The sequence below is a fragment of the Hemiscyllium ocellatum genome, chromosome 3 (assembly GCF_020745735.1).
Source record: "Hemiscyllium ocellatum isolate sHemOce1 chromosome 3, sHemOce1.pat.X.cur, whole genome shotgun sequence".
NCBI lineage: Eukaryota > Metazoa > Chordata > Chondrichthyes > Orectolobiformes > Hemiscylliidae > Hemiscyllium > Hemiscyllium ocellatum.
In genome coordinates this window covers 145,441,207-145,455,949 of record NC_083403.1, presented here as the reverse complement: position 1 = coordinate 145,455,949, position 14,743 = coordinate 145,441,207, and the positions used below count along the sequence as shown (strand labels likewise).

The 14,743-nt window shown below is 41.7% G+C and overlaps 1 protein-coding gene across 1 annotated transcript in view; it reads right to left on the bottom strand.

Moving 5' to 3' along the window:
* gareml (GRB2 associated, regulator of MAPK1-like) overlaps positions 1 to 14,743 on the bottom strand; it is a 286,660-nt gene that overhangs the window by 101,105 nt on the left and 170,812 nt on the right. Inside the window, exon 3 of the mRNA XM_060822069.1 lies at positions 3,840 to 3,970. Within this exon, the coding sequence (XP_060678052.1) occupies positions 3,840 to 3,970 (131 nt within the window). The remainder of the gene's footprint in view (positions 1 to 3,839; positions 3,971 to 14,743) is intronic.

Below are 14,743 nucleotides of genomic sequence, written 5' to 3'. Positions count from 1 at the left end.
GTTCGGTTTTGGGTCTATCGAAATTTTCAAAATATCAATGGGGCACTCAGAAATAACAATATCACAGAATGTCATCAATGTAAATTCCTGTATTTTAACTATATTTTAAAAAGTACGAATAAACTAGTCACTTAGCTGGCTAAACAAGAACTCCAACCAGATTCATGGGAAATGGGTACTTTATATTGCTTTTCTATTATTTAAAACTGTACTCATCACCACAATCATTGAAAAGGTTGTCTGTATTATTTAATTTTAAAGCACCATTTCTGTAATATTCTAGTTTTGTTTTGCTTTACAATATAATCTTCATTTTCTAATATAGCATACAGAAATAAGGAGGAATTATACGTACATCCATACGTACAGGAACATAAAGACTCATGGGAAAACCACGTAGATTTATATATGTACTCAGATGTGTATCGATACAAGAGCAAACATATATATATATAAGGATACAAAGGGGAGTATCAGTAATCCATGGGTTTGGTCACTGTTACTTATTATAAATAAAATACTGATGACATTTCTTTTTGAAAATCCTTTAAATCTTCGCAAGATGACAATAGGACTTCTGTAATGACTGAATAACTTTGAAGGAATTTTTCTCTGTTTACAACCATCTCCACACTTCACTAACAATGTTCGCATGCTAATACATTTGAGAAAATGTACCCAATGCAACGTACAAAGTTTTGAAAAATTGACAATTCAAAAATAAAACAACCAGTACCAACTTTGGCCACAATGTGGAAGGCGTATGAAGAGATTATATTTATTTATATTTCATTGATTTCTAGGATAGTTATGAGTGGATGGGATCATTTTTCAAAGTTCAGCTTGTAATAGGCTCACATGACATAGGACAAGAATGGTTACAATGGGAAGGCAAAAGATACATGAACGTGACATGACATGGAAAAAACAAGGCACACTTACAGGTAGGCAGACACGAAAATTTGTTTGTGTGTAGAAGCGGCAAATTACTTTCTAGAAACACTTAGGGTGAGTAAAAATGTTTGAAGGCACTACATGCATGCAATAAACAAGGGTGAAAAAAATGCAAACTGTCCAATCTGAACACGAATAGTTAGCAAAATATCGCCACGTCTTATTTTTAATTATTTAACAGCACAATTGGGAGGATATAATACACCAACCACCAAAAAAGTATTTTGGTACAGCATCTAATTGCACTGGTGAAGAGACAGATTGTATGATAAGTACACAGTTACTCAAACCCTTACTTAACCCCTTTTTTTCCCTCTTTGTATTAACTTGAAAAAGAAGTATCTGCCAACTTCTGAATTATTATGGCATTTAGAAGCTCTTTGTAGAAAAAATATTGATGTGAGGACATGTGCAGGAGTTTGAATGATTTCTTGATAAATACGTTGAATACTGTATACTCATTAAATTGAAACTGACTGCCCTGCATAGACTATAAATATGGCCCACAACTCAGTCTGTGCACTTACTGCAAAACAAAACACACAACTCAGCCTTTTTCAAAAAACATTTAGATTTTTCAATAAACAGTACAAAGGATTCCACACAGAGACTGGCATGTTAATGAGAGAGTTCTGTGGAGCTTTGCTAATGTGGCTTTTCATTCTGTATTCCAGCAATGAAAAGATTCCTGTATTCGTGAGCAATGAGTGGGATATCCTCTTAAAGTGGTAACAGTAAATATATCATTCTCAAAACTAATTTAGAGGAAACTAATCAACAACAGAGCCAGCATGTGCTATTTGTCCAAAAAATTCACTCATCCTCCTCAAAGTATTCGAATTGTTAAATGAATAGGGAAAAAAAGATCTTTGACAGGTTGATTTTAATGCAGAATAACTGACAAAACCAAAACTAATCAACATTACTTTGCCATTTCACAAGTTGTTAAAAATAATCCTTATTAGGGTGTGGGCAATGCAGTCAAGGCTGGCATGTGCAGTTGATCCCTAATCACCCTTGAGAAGGTGATAATGAAATGTGTCCTTGAATCACTGCAGTCATCTTGTGTAAGTACACCACAATGCTGTTAGGAAAGGAGTTTCAGGATTTTGATCCAGCAACAATGAAAAGTAGTTTCAAACAAGGATGGTATAATGACTTGGAGGGGAACTGCAGGAACCTGGTGGTGTTCCAATGTGTCTGCCACTCTGTCCTTCCAGCAGTTATGGGTTTAAAAAATACTTTTGAAAGAGCCTGGGTGAATTACTGCTGTGCATCTTGTAAATAATACACTGCTGCCTCTGTATTTTTCAATTTCTAGTCAACAATCTAGGATATTGATTGGGGATTTAATGATGGCAATAACATTGAATGTCAAAGAGAGATAGTTAGATTCCCACCTGTTGGAGGTCATTACCTGGTCCTTGTGTAGCTTGAATGCCACTTGCAACTAATCTACTCAAGTCCGAACGTTGTCTCAGTCTTGATGTATATTGAAAAGACTATTGTAATATCTGAGAATTATAAATGGAGCTGAATGTAGTACAATCATCAATGAGTATCCCACTTCAAACCTTATAATGGAGTAGTTGATGAAGGAGCTGAAAATGGCTGGATAGGACACTGCGCTGAGAACCACCAATAGCCACAACCACCTTCCTTTGTGCTCATTGTGAGTCTAAGCTGTGGATAGATTTCACTCCAACTCCCACTGCTTCCTCCAAAAGATAATTTAAAATACTCAAACAGAATGCATCCAGGATAAACATGAATTGGTCTTGTGTTTAGTCTGTATAAAATAACACAACTATCTGTACAATAATATCATCATTGGTGGTCCCTCGAAGACGAGGGTGACTCTCTTCCACTCTCAGGGTGAGTCCGTGAATGGTTGTACAGACCAATGTGGCTACCGCAGGCTCTGTTACACTTGGGGGAGAAGGTGGTTGCGAGAAGGTGTGGGTGGGGTATTGATGTGGTAGCGCACTCCTAATGCTGTTTGTGCCCAGCTTCCACATATTCCTGACAGGAAATCTCCAGGTGCACGACAGATGCTTCTCCTCCACTTTGGAAAGTCTTTGGCCAGTGATTCCCAAGTGTCTGTGCCTTTTGCCACTTAGGAACATGGATTCAGATGGGAGAGATTTTGACTATTGTGGAGAAACAGAGACAAGCTCTCAAAGCTTTTTGACTTTCAAATGCAGGAATGCCACATTTTAAAGGCAACAACAATTTATAGTACATGAGAAAAGGATGCACGTTGATGACAAAGTTGACATTGATTTGTTAAATTCAAACAAATATATCTGAACATGTTTCTTTTACTTCATGAGGAGAGGTTTCTGTGTGGACAATTCCAAAGTAATTAACTGGGAATGTGTTCTCCAAGAAGTGAGTTTGTGTAATAATTGCAATAGCTTCAAAGACAATGCCATAAAGAAGAAATGACCAAACTTACAGTCAAGCTTAACACTTCCATTTTTCTTACTCCCCACTATGAAACCCCACTAATTAGCTAAAAGGATGTTATTAGCCGATAATAACTAATTGCTAATAACAGTATGTTGGGCTAATTTTACTTCCAATCTCCTCTTTCTTTATATGTATGGAAGGAAACTACAACTTAATCAGAATATCTACTCTTCTAGCATTTCCTGTAATATGCTAATTGTTTATGAGCATCTTTTCAGTTTGCAATCAAGACAGAAGTTTAGGCATTGAAATTGATCAATTTAATATAGGCTTCTATTATTTACAAGAAAAAAAGATGCTTTCCAGTAATAAGATATATTGTTTTTAGCACTATTTCCTCTCAAGATTAAATCCATAAAAAATCCCAAATCATTCTTCCTGAAAAGATAAATCTCACTTTTCACATCACTGACCTTCACGCTGAATGTTATTGCCTCCATAACGAAAACACGGTCTGGAAAAACATTGGCCACTTCCTCAACACTGTTAAAATACTGCACAGGCTCCCTGACATCGCGATCCTGATCCAGCAATTTAAACTTTCCTAGGAACAGAACCACAAAAGGTTGAGTGAAAATATGAAATTAGAATCACATTGCTGATAAATTTCACTGATATCTTTCAAAATCAAGATGTGGTTTTTGACAATAGCTGGGGTTTAGTTATGCAATAATAAAAATTATGAAAAGGTATTGATAGATTAGGGGACAGGAGTAAGGGAGTTCAATGTTGCTAAATGTGAAGTTTAAAGGTATCAAACAGGATATTTTCTAATTAGCAAATATAACTAGAAACAGTGCAGGTCCGAAGAGACGTGGGCTTCAAGTACATAAATAATTAAACAGGCACAGAAAATAATCACAAAAGGCTAATAGAATGCAGAGCCATATAAAAGGAGAATGGTTACAAGGAGATAGAAGTCATATTCAGTGAAGCAAAGCCCAGGTTAGATGACAGCTGCAGTAAAGTGACCAGTTCTATGTACCATTTCTTATAAAGCATATATTGGGGGCACTGCAATGCAAGTTGAACATATTAAAACCTGGATTGCAAAGGAGAGACTCTACAAACTAAGAGAATCTCCTGAAATTTTACTTTAAATGTTGATTGATCAAAACCTTCAAGATATTAAAGGGAACAGGTAGGGTGGTGTGGGTGAGAAGTAGTTTTAGAAGGCTGTGTCAAAATTTAGAGAAAACCTTTTCAAGAATGCAATTAGGAATAAGTTCTTCACACAGACGTTTGTAAAAATTTAGAACATAGAACATAGAACATAAAACAGTACAGCACAGAACAGGCCCTTCAGCCCACGATGTTGTGCTGACCACTGATCATCATGTATGCACCCTCAAATTTCTGTGACCATATGCTTGTCCAGTAATCTCTTAAATATCCCCAATGACCTTGCTTCAACAACTGCTGCTGGCAACGCATTCCATGCTCTCACAACTCTCTGTGCAAAGAACCCGCCTCTGACATCCCCTCTATACTTTCCTCCAACCAGCTTAAAACTATGACCCCTTGTGTTAGTCATTTCTGCCCTGGGAAATAGTCTCTGGCTATCGACTCTATCTATGCCTTTCATTATCTTGTAAACCTCAATTAGGTCCCCTCTCCTCCTCCTTTTCTCCAATGAAAAATGTCCGAGCTCAGTCAACCTCTCTTCATAAGATAAGGCCCTCCATTCCAGGCAGCATACTAGTAAACCTCCTCTGAACCCTCTCCAAAGCATTCACATCTTTCCTATAATAGGGCGACCAGAACTGAATGCAGTATTCCAAGTGTGGTCTAACCAAAGTTTTATAGAGCTGCAACAAGATCTCACGACTCTTAAACTCAATCCCCCTGTTAATGAAAGCCAAAACACCATATGCTTTCTTAACAATCCTGTCCACTTGGGTGGCAATTTTAAGGGATCTATGTACCTGCACACCAAGATCCCTCTGTTCCTCTACACTGCCAAGAATCCTATCCTTAATCCTGTACTCAGCTTTCAAATTTGACCTTCCAAAATCCATCACCTTGCATTTATCCAGGTTGAACTCCATCTGCCACCTCTCAGCCCATCTCTGCATCCTGTCAATGTCCCGCTGCAGCCTACAACAGCCCTCTATACTGTCAACGACACCTCCAACCTTTGTGTCGTCTGCAAACTTGCTGACCCATCCTACAATCCCCTCATCCAAGTCATTAATAAAAATTACAAACAGTAGAGGCGCAAGAACAGAGCCCTGTGGAACACCACTCACCACTGACTTCCAGGCAGAATATTTTCCTTTTACTACCATTCGCTATCTTCTGTTGGCCAGCCAATTCTGTATCCAGACAGCTAAGTTCCCCTGTATCCCATTCCTCCTTACCTTCTGAATGAGCCTACCATGGGGAACATGATCAAATGCCTTGCTGAAGTCCATACACACCACATCCACAGTTCGACTCTCATCAACATTTCTAGTCACATCCTCAAAGGACTCGATAAGGTGTGTGAGGCATGACCTGCCCCTCACAAAGCCGTGTTGACTGCATTTAATCAAGCCATTAACTTCCAGATGGTCATAAATCCTATCCCTCAGAATCCTTTCTAACACCTTGCAGATAACAGACATGAGACTGACTCGTTTGTAATTGCCAGGGATTTCCCTATTTCCTTTCTTGAAGAGAGGAATTACATTTACCTCTCTCCAGTCCTCAGGTACAAACTCCAGTAGAGAGCGAGGATGCAAAGATCTTTGCGAGTGGTGAAGCAATTGCATTTCTCATTTCCCAAAGCAGCCGAGGACAAATCTGGTCCGGGCTTGGCGACTTGTCAATCTTAATGTTTGACAAAATTTTCAGCACATCAGCTTCCTCTATCTCTATCCATTCCAGCATGCACACCTGCTCTTCAAAGGTTTCATTCACTACAAAGTTCGTTTCTTTCGTAAAGACAGAAGCAAAAAACTCATTTAGGGCTTCACCTACGTCCTCCAACTCCACTCACAAATTCCCTATGCTATCCCTGATTGGCCCTACTCTTTCTTTGACCATTCTCTTATTCCTCACATAAGTGTAAAATGCCTTTGTGTTCTCCCTAATCCGTTCTGCCAAGCCTTTCTTGTGCCCCCTCCTGGCTCTTCTCAGACCATTTTTGAGCTCCTTCCTCACCAGCCTGTAATCCTGTAGAGCTGAGCTTGACCCTAGCTTCCTCCACCTTATGTAAGCTACCTTCTTCCTTTTGACAAGAAGCTCCACCGGTCTCGTCATCCAAGGTTCCTTTATCTTACCACTTCTTGTCTGTCTCAGAGGGACATATTTATTCATCACTTGCAACAACTGTTCCTTAAACAGACTCCACATGTCTATAGTGCCTTTACCATGGAACAATTGCTCCCAATCCATGCTTCCTAACTCATCATAGTTTCCTCTTCCCCAATTAAATATCCTCCCATTTTGCATAATCCTCTCCTTCTCCATAGCTATGTAGAATGTGAGGCAGTTGTGGTCACTATCACCAAAATGCTCTCCCACCACAAGATCTGATACCTGCCCTGGCTCGTTTCCGAGCACTAAGTCTAGAATGGTCTCTCTCTTCGTCGGCCTGTCAACGTACTGAGTTAGGAAACCCTCCTGAACAGACCTTACAAAAACAGCTCCATTCAAATCTTCTGCTCGAAGGAGGTTCCAATCAATATTGGGAAAGTTAAAGTCACCCATTACAACAACCCTACTACGTCCACACTTTTCCAAAATTTGCCGACCTATGCTTTCTTCCATCTCCCTGCTGCTATTGGAGGCCTGTAGTAAACCTCTAAGGAGGTGGCTTTTCCCTTGCTATTCCTAATTTCCACCCATACAGATCTTCCTCGACAATGGAAGCTTCTGTAGCTGTGATACCCTCTCTGATTAGCAGTGCTACACCCCCTTCTCTTTATCCCCCCTCCCTATTCTTTTTAAATACTCTAAACCCTGGAACATCCAGCAACCATTCTTGCCCCTGAGAAACCCATGTCTCTGTTATGACCACAACATCATAGCACCAGGTAGTGATCCATGCTCTAAGTTCATCACTTTTATTCCTGATACTCCTTGCGTTACAGCAAACACACTTTAACTGATCCCTTGGTTCCTTCCCAGGAAAATCCTTCCCACTAGCTGGTCTACCTCTTGCAATTGCCTCATCTGCATCAACTCTCACCTCCGGTATACAGCCCAGGTTCCCACCCCTCCGCCGTACTAGTTTAAACCCTCTCAAACTACTCGAGCAAACCTTCCACCCAGGACATTGGTCCCCTTCCAGTTCAGGTGCAACCCGTCCTCCTTGTACAGGTCCCACCTTCCCCAGACGGCATCCCAATTATCTACATATCTGAAGCCCTCCCTCCTCTACTAGCTGCTCAGCCACGTGTTAAGCTGTGCCTGCTTCCTGTTCCTCGCCTCGCTATCTCGTGGCACCGGTAGTAAACTAGAGAACACTACTCTGTTCGTCCCGCTTTGCAGCTTCCCCCTAACTCCCTGAAATCACTTTTTATATCCTTGATCCTTTTCCTGGCTACATCATTAGTGCCAATGTGTAACACGATTTCTGGCTGTTCGCCCTCCCTTTTTAGAACTCTTGCACAAAAAGCAATTTGTGTGAGATTAATAGTTTTTAAATAGAGTTTGATGGATTCTTGTTAATTACGGTTATTAATATGTATGGAGCAAAGGCAGGCACATGGAATAAGCCCATAGTTCAGCCAAGGCCTCCCTGGTGGTACATGTACAAGGAACTAAATGGCTTGATCTGTCACTATGTTTCCATATTTCTAAATTAGTCGTTAGATGGAAAAACATCATACTTATGGAATATATATTTATTGCTCTGATGTAGACTTCTGATCTAGAACCTTATTTATTACTTTATAGTTCAATATTGCTTGAATCCATCACAAGAAGAGTTTTTCCTAATCTCAAAACTAAACACCCCAAATCTTGCAAACAATGCAATATTAATCTACCATACATAATCCATGTAAATATCAAATCTATGAGACACACTTTTTAAACAAAATGTTAAGTATTTAACTTTTACAGGAGTAATGTTTCAACAGCTTGCTTTCAGATTGAACATGTCTGCCCAGTGAAACCTATCATGGCTATCAAAAGAATTCACAAGATAATGGGAGAAATTGCATCTATTTCAGCCATTTATTATTCCTCTTTTTTTAAATTAAGGAGCCTCCATTAATTCACAGAGCATAAGAGAGGAAATAACTGCCTCGGCTGTCCAGATGTCAAGGAAAGAGCGGTGTCATTGAAAAAGATCTTGTTGACAGCTCGCAGCTCTTGACCTACAGTTACATGGTTTGCATGGAAGAGGTATTTTCCAGCCCTCTATTGGCAAAGCCTGAGCCTCCATTGTCAAGGGAGAGAGTCTTACAGCACGGAGACAGGTCCTTTGGCTAAAAAATTGTCCACCTGTGCTAGCCCCATTTCCTTGCACTTGGCTCATTCTTTCCTATCCATGTATTTGTCCAAATGTATTTCAAATGTTGACAAATACCTGCCTCAACAACTTCCGCCAGCAAGTCATTCCATATGCGTACCACCTTCTATGTAAAAGAATAACCTCTCAGGTTCCCTTTTATTCTTTGCTCTCTAACCTTAAACTGATGCCCTCTAGTCTTCGATTCCCCATCTCTGGGAAAAAGATTGAGTGCATTCACTGTATCCATTCCTCTCATGATTTTATACACTTCCAAAAGATCCAACCCCACCCCCCCAGTCTCCTATACTCTAAAGAAAAAAGTCCGGGCTTGTCCAACCTCTCCGCATAACTCAGATGGTTGAGTCCTGGCAACATCCTTGTAAATGTCTTCTGCACTCTTTCCAGTCTAATAACATCCTTCCTATAACAAGGTGACCAAAACTGAATACAATACTCCAAATGCGGCCTTGTCAACGTCCTGTACAACTGAAACATACCTTCCCAACTTCTGTACTCAACGCCCTGATTGATGAAGGCTAGTGTACCAAAAACCTTCTTCACTGCCCTGACTCTCTGTGACTCCACTTTCAAAGAACCGTGCACCTGAACTCCAAGGTTCCTCAATTCCACTACTCTTCTTAAGGCTCTACCATTCATCATGAAACTCCTATCTTAATTTGACTTTCCAAAATGTAAGACTTCACACATATCTATTTTAAGCTCCATTTGCCATTTCTCAGCCCACTTCCCCAGCTGATCAAAGTCCTGCTGCAATTTCTGAAAACTTTCCTTACTGTCCACAATACCACCTATTTTAACGTGATCTGCAAACTTGCTAATCATGCCTTGTACATTCTCATCCAAATCATTGATATAGATAACAAACAGCAATGGGCCCAGCACAGACCCCCTCAGGCACTCCACTAGGGTGAGGACATATATTGAAATAGTGTTGTGGAAGTTGGGCCTTACATTCTGCTTCAATGTGCTCTGTTCGTTACTCTCTGTACAATCTTAATTTGATTTTTGTGGGTGAAAATAGAATCATAGAGATGTACAGCACAGAAACAGACCCTTCAGTCCAACTTGTCCACATCAATCAGATACCATAACTAATCTAGTCCCATTTGCCAGCACTTGGCCCACATCCCTCTGAACCCTTCCTATTCATATACCCATCCAGATGCCTTTTAGATGTTGTAATTGTAACAGCCTCCAGCACTTCCTCTGGCAGCCCAGTCCATGCACGCACTACCTTCAGCATTTAAAAGTTGCTCCTTAGGTTCTTTTTATATCTTTCCCCTCTCATCCTAAACCTATGCCCTCTAGTTTGGAACTCCCCCACCCCAGGGAAAATACCTTGTCTATTTATCTTATCAATGTCCCTCACGATTTTATAAACCTCTATGAGGTCACCCCTCAGCCTCCGATGCTCCGAAATCAATCCATAATTTTATTGCCTTAATTAAAAAGCATGAACTGGAGGAATTATGCTATGTGGAACAATTTTAATGAATAATCGTTGTTTTTGATGAGATTGTAGAGAACGAAGTGGTATTTTGAAGCTATATTTGAACTCTGTACACCCAGATCAACACCGGAACCTCCAAATTGTGTTTTGAAGTGGCAGGCAGCTGGAACCTTAGGGTCACCATGTTCCCTGGCCAACATTTCTGTCTAGCGCCTGTTGCAGTACACCAGTGAAGCTCAATGCAAACTGGAAGAATAACATTTCATTTTTTGCTTGGGACCTTGCAACCTTCAAGACTCAACATCGAGTTCAATAATTTGAGGGCACCTTACCCCACCCCCATTCACCAGGCCATGTGCTACTGCCACAACTATCCCATTGTCAACTACTAATGGGGGGTCTCCACGGGCAGTTATTGATTCTCCCAGGTTGACCATTACCTATTCCTTTGTCTGTCTGACTGTTGTTCTCTCTCTCTGGGCTCCATGTCCATTTATTCCTCCCCCTCCCCTACCCCATCTTCAGCATATAAACCAAACCTTTCCTAGCTACATCTGTTGTGAAAGGTCACTGGACACAAAACATCCACTCTTCTCTCTCGCCACAGATGCTGTAAGACCTACCGAGGTTATCCAGTAATTTTGTTTCCAAGTATTTTCAGCATCCACAGTTCTTTGTTTAATTTTATGTGGAGTATACTTAGAATTACATTTGTTTTTAATCATTCATAAGATATGGATATCTCTAGTCAACATTTATTATGCAGCTTCACTGGCTTTTCAGGAAGTAGTAGTGAGTTGCTTTCTGTGCTATTAGGTCAGAGAATAATCAGGACTGTGGGGGTAGGATTTTGACACAGTAATGATGTTAGAATGAGTCAAGATGGTGGCAATGACAGGCTATCTTTTTATTGATGCATTGTGCACATTATATCAGCATACATGCTTTCACTGCCAGGGAGTGCTGCTAGTTTAGAAATGGGTATGCGCTGTATTTGGTAGTAGTAGAGATTGGTGGTCTGGTGGATGGATGATGTCATGTCAAGATACATTCACCAATGGTGACCATCTGGTGAGCTAATTATAGAGTCACAGTCATAGAGGTGTACATCCCGGAAACAGACCCTTCAGTCCAACGTATCCATGCCGACCAGATATTGAATTGAATTGAATTTATTGTCATGTGTACCGAGGCACAGTGAAAAGCTTTGTCTTGCGAGCAACCTAACCCAATCTAGTCCCACCTGCCAGCACCCAGCCCATATCCCTCCAAACCCTTCCTGTTCTTTTCCCATCCAGATGCCTCTTAAATGTTGCAATTGTACCAGCCTCCACCACTTCCTCTGGCAGCTCATTCCATACATGTACCACCCTCTGCATGAAAAAGTTGCCCCTTAGGTCTCTTTTATACCTTTCCCGTCTCACCCTAAGCCAATGCCCTCTAGTTCCGGACTTCCCCACCCCAGGGAAGAGACTTTGTCTATTTATCCTATGCATGGTCCTCATGATTTTATAAATGTCTATATGGTCACCTCTTAGCCTCTGACGCTCCACAGAAAACAGCCCCAGCCTGTTCAGCCTCTCCCTATAGCTCAAATCCTCCAATCCTGGCAACACCATTGTAAGTCTTTTCTGAATCCTATCAAGTTTCACAACGTTCTTCCAATAGGAAGGAGACCAGAACTGCACGCAATATTCCAACAGTGGCCTAACCAATGTCCTGTACAGCTGCAACATGACCTCCCAACTCCTGTACTCAATACTCTGACCAATAAAGGAAAGCATACCAAATGCCTTCTTCACTATCCTATCTACCCGCGACTCCACTTTCAAGGAGCTATGAACCTGCACTCCAAGGTCTCTTTTTTTTTCAAAATATACTTTATTCATAGAAATAAATCTTCGGTACCTGTCCAATTTGTCATGTTGTTCATAGATATATACATTGCATGTCTTAACATTGCAAAGAACAGATTGAATTAATCGAATTTACAGTTATCCTATTTACAGTTCCCTTTATTAACCATCCAGTCTCTTATTATTTAGCTGTGGGTTCAGCGGAACCCACCTACTGAGTGGGTGCCCTGTTATACGAGAGCAAAGGAACCTTCTTTAACCCCCAGTTTATGGGGTTACCATTGTCCATTTTACTATCCTGTCTCTGGGGTAGCTGTCTGCATCCCCCATGGTGAGCACGAACTGCTGGACCTTCGTTGGGCTGAGGTAGCTATCCAGCTCCTCACTGGGGTCATTTACCTGCTCTGGTGTCATTGAGCCAAGGCAAGGGTCCGCACCGTCCAGTTCTGTGTCTGACAATGGGACTGTCAGAGGATCACAGCTCTCAGTTACCTGTAGTTGTGGGGCAGTGGGTACCCCCCGGTTCTCACTGGGTGGAGGGTGGACTTCAGGGGGTCCGTTGTTTCCTGGTTGGGAGAAAATGCCCTCCTCTTTATCTACGGAGCTCTGTCTCTTCTTCTAGTGGTGATGACCTTCTTTGTGCCCGTCTTCCCCATCCAAAGCGCTGGCCGTCTCTCCCTCGTGCAGCTATCTTTTCCCCCTTTGTTGGGAAGCTTTGGGGGCCTGGCAGGATTTTCTCTTCCTGTTTTTAACAGGTATCCACTCCACAGCAGCATGGAGATTCAGTGGTTAACACTGCTACCTCACAGCATCAAGGGCCCAGGTTTGATTCCACCCTCAGGTGACTGTGCGTGGAGTTTGCACTTTCGCCCTGTGTTTGTGTAGGTTTCCTTTGGATGCTCCAGTTTTCTCCCACAGACAAAAGATGTGCAGGTCAGATAGATTGGCCATGCTAAATTGTCCCTAGTATTCAGGGGATGTGCAGGTCAGGTGGATTGGCCATGCTAAATTGTCCCTAGTATTCAGGGGATGTGCAGGTCAGGTGGATTGACGATGCTAATTTGTCCCTAGTATTCAGGGAATGTGCAAGTCAGGTGGATTGGCCATGTTAAATTGTCAATAGTATTCAGGGAATGTGCAAGTCAGGTGGATTGGCCATGCTAAATTGTCAATAGTATTCAGGGAATGTGCAAGTCAGGTGGATTGGCCATGGGAAATGCAGGGTTACAGGGTGGGGCGGGTGGATGGGTCTGGTTGGATGCTTTTCGGAGGGGTGATAGGGCTTAATGGGCGGAATGGCCTGCTTCCACACTGTAGCGATTCTATGATTTATTCAAGTGCATGATTTTGAAATCATAGGTAGGACAGACAAACTCGAGAGATAGCCTGGGAACCTTGGAAGAAAACAGTAGAAGCCAAAACCAAAAACAGTCTACTAACCAACCATGCTGTATCTCAAAGGAGTACTGTTGCCACTGCATTTGCACTACCTCCACAGCACTATGCAGTGCACCAGACTGTCAAAGGTCAACATTTGCACATGTTGTAGTCACTCAGTTAAATGCAACAATGTAATCATAATAGGAGCTCTCCTCAAGTTTCCTGTCCTTGCAAACATCAACCCTCCATACACAAGCTGACTGACAAAACTACAAGCAGGTTGAAATTACCTTGCTGTACCTCTCCTACCGCTGCATGACCACCTTTCAACTTACTGTGTGCTTTCTACCTTGGCATCCCCTATGCAGCAACTTTTCTGAGCAAGATCTACCAGTGAATCAAGCAAAGGGAAATATAAAAAGTTACTAACAAGGACCTTCCAATGAGCCTCATCTGTCAAATGACCACAGTGAGAGTGGTCCTCACCAGTTTCAGGACAGATCAATCTTGTCCCCTGTACAAGCTAACCTCCACTGCCATGGTCTCAATACATTTCCTTATACTCTTGTGGAGAGATATAAACACTTTCCTCATTCCTGAAGAAGGGCTTATGCCCGAAACGTCGAATCTCCTGTTCCTTGGATGCTGCCTGACCTGCTGCACTTTTCCAGCAACACATTTTCAGCCCTGATCTCCAGCATCTGCAGACCTCACTTTCTCCCCGAGAGATATAAACACCCCATCACACAGTCTGTGAAGGGGATACTCCTCAGTAATAAGGAGTAGACTAATCATCTTAACCTCAGCAAATGGGAAGACTATCGCTTGACTTTGGGAATTTGCATTCACTGAATTTTAAAAAAAATTAAACTAGTAATCATGTGCATCTTTAATTTTAAGTGATTATTTGTGGGTGGCACGGTGGCACAGTGGTTAGCACTGCTGCCTCACAGCGCCAGAGACCCGGGTTCATTTCTTGCTTCAGGCGACTGTGTGGAGTTTGCACATTCGCCCCATGTCTGCGTGGGTTTCCTCTGGGTGCTCCAGTTTCCTCCCACAGTCCAAAGATGTACAGGTTAGGTGAATTGTCCATGCTAAATTGCCCGTAGTGTTGGGTGAAGGGGTAAATGTAGGGGAATGGGTCTGGGTGGGTTGCGCTTCGGC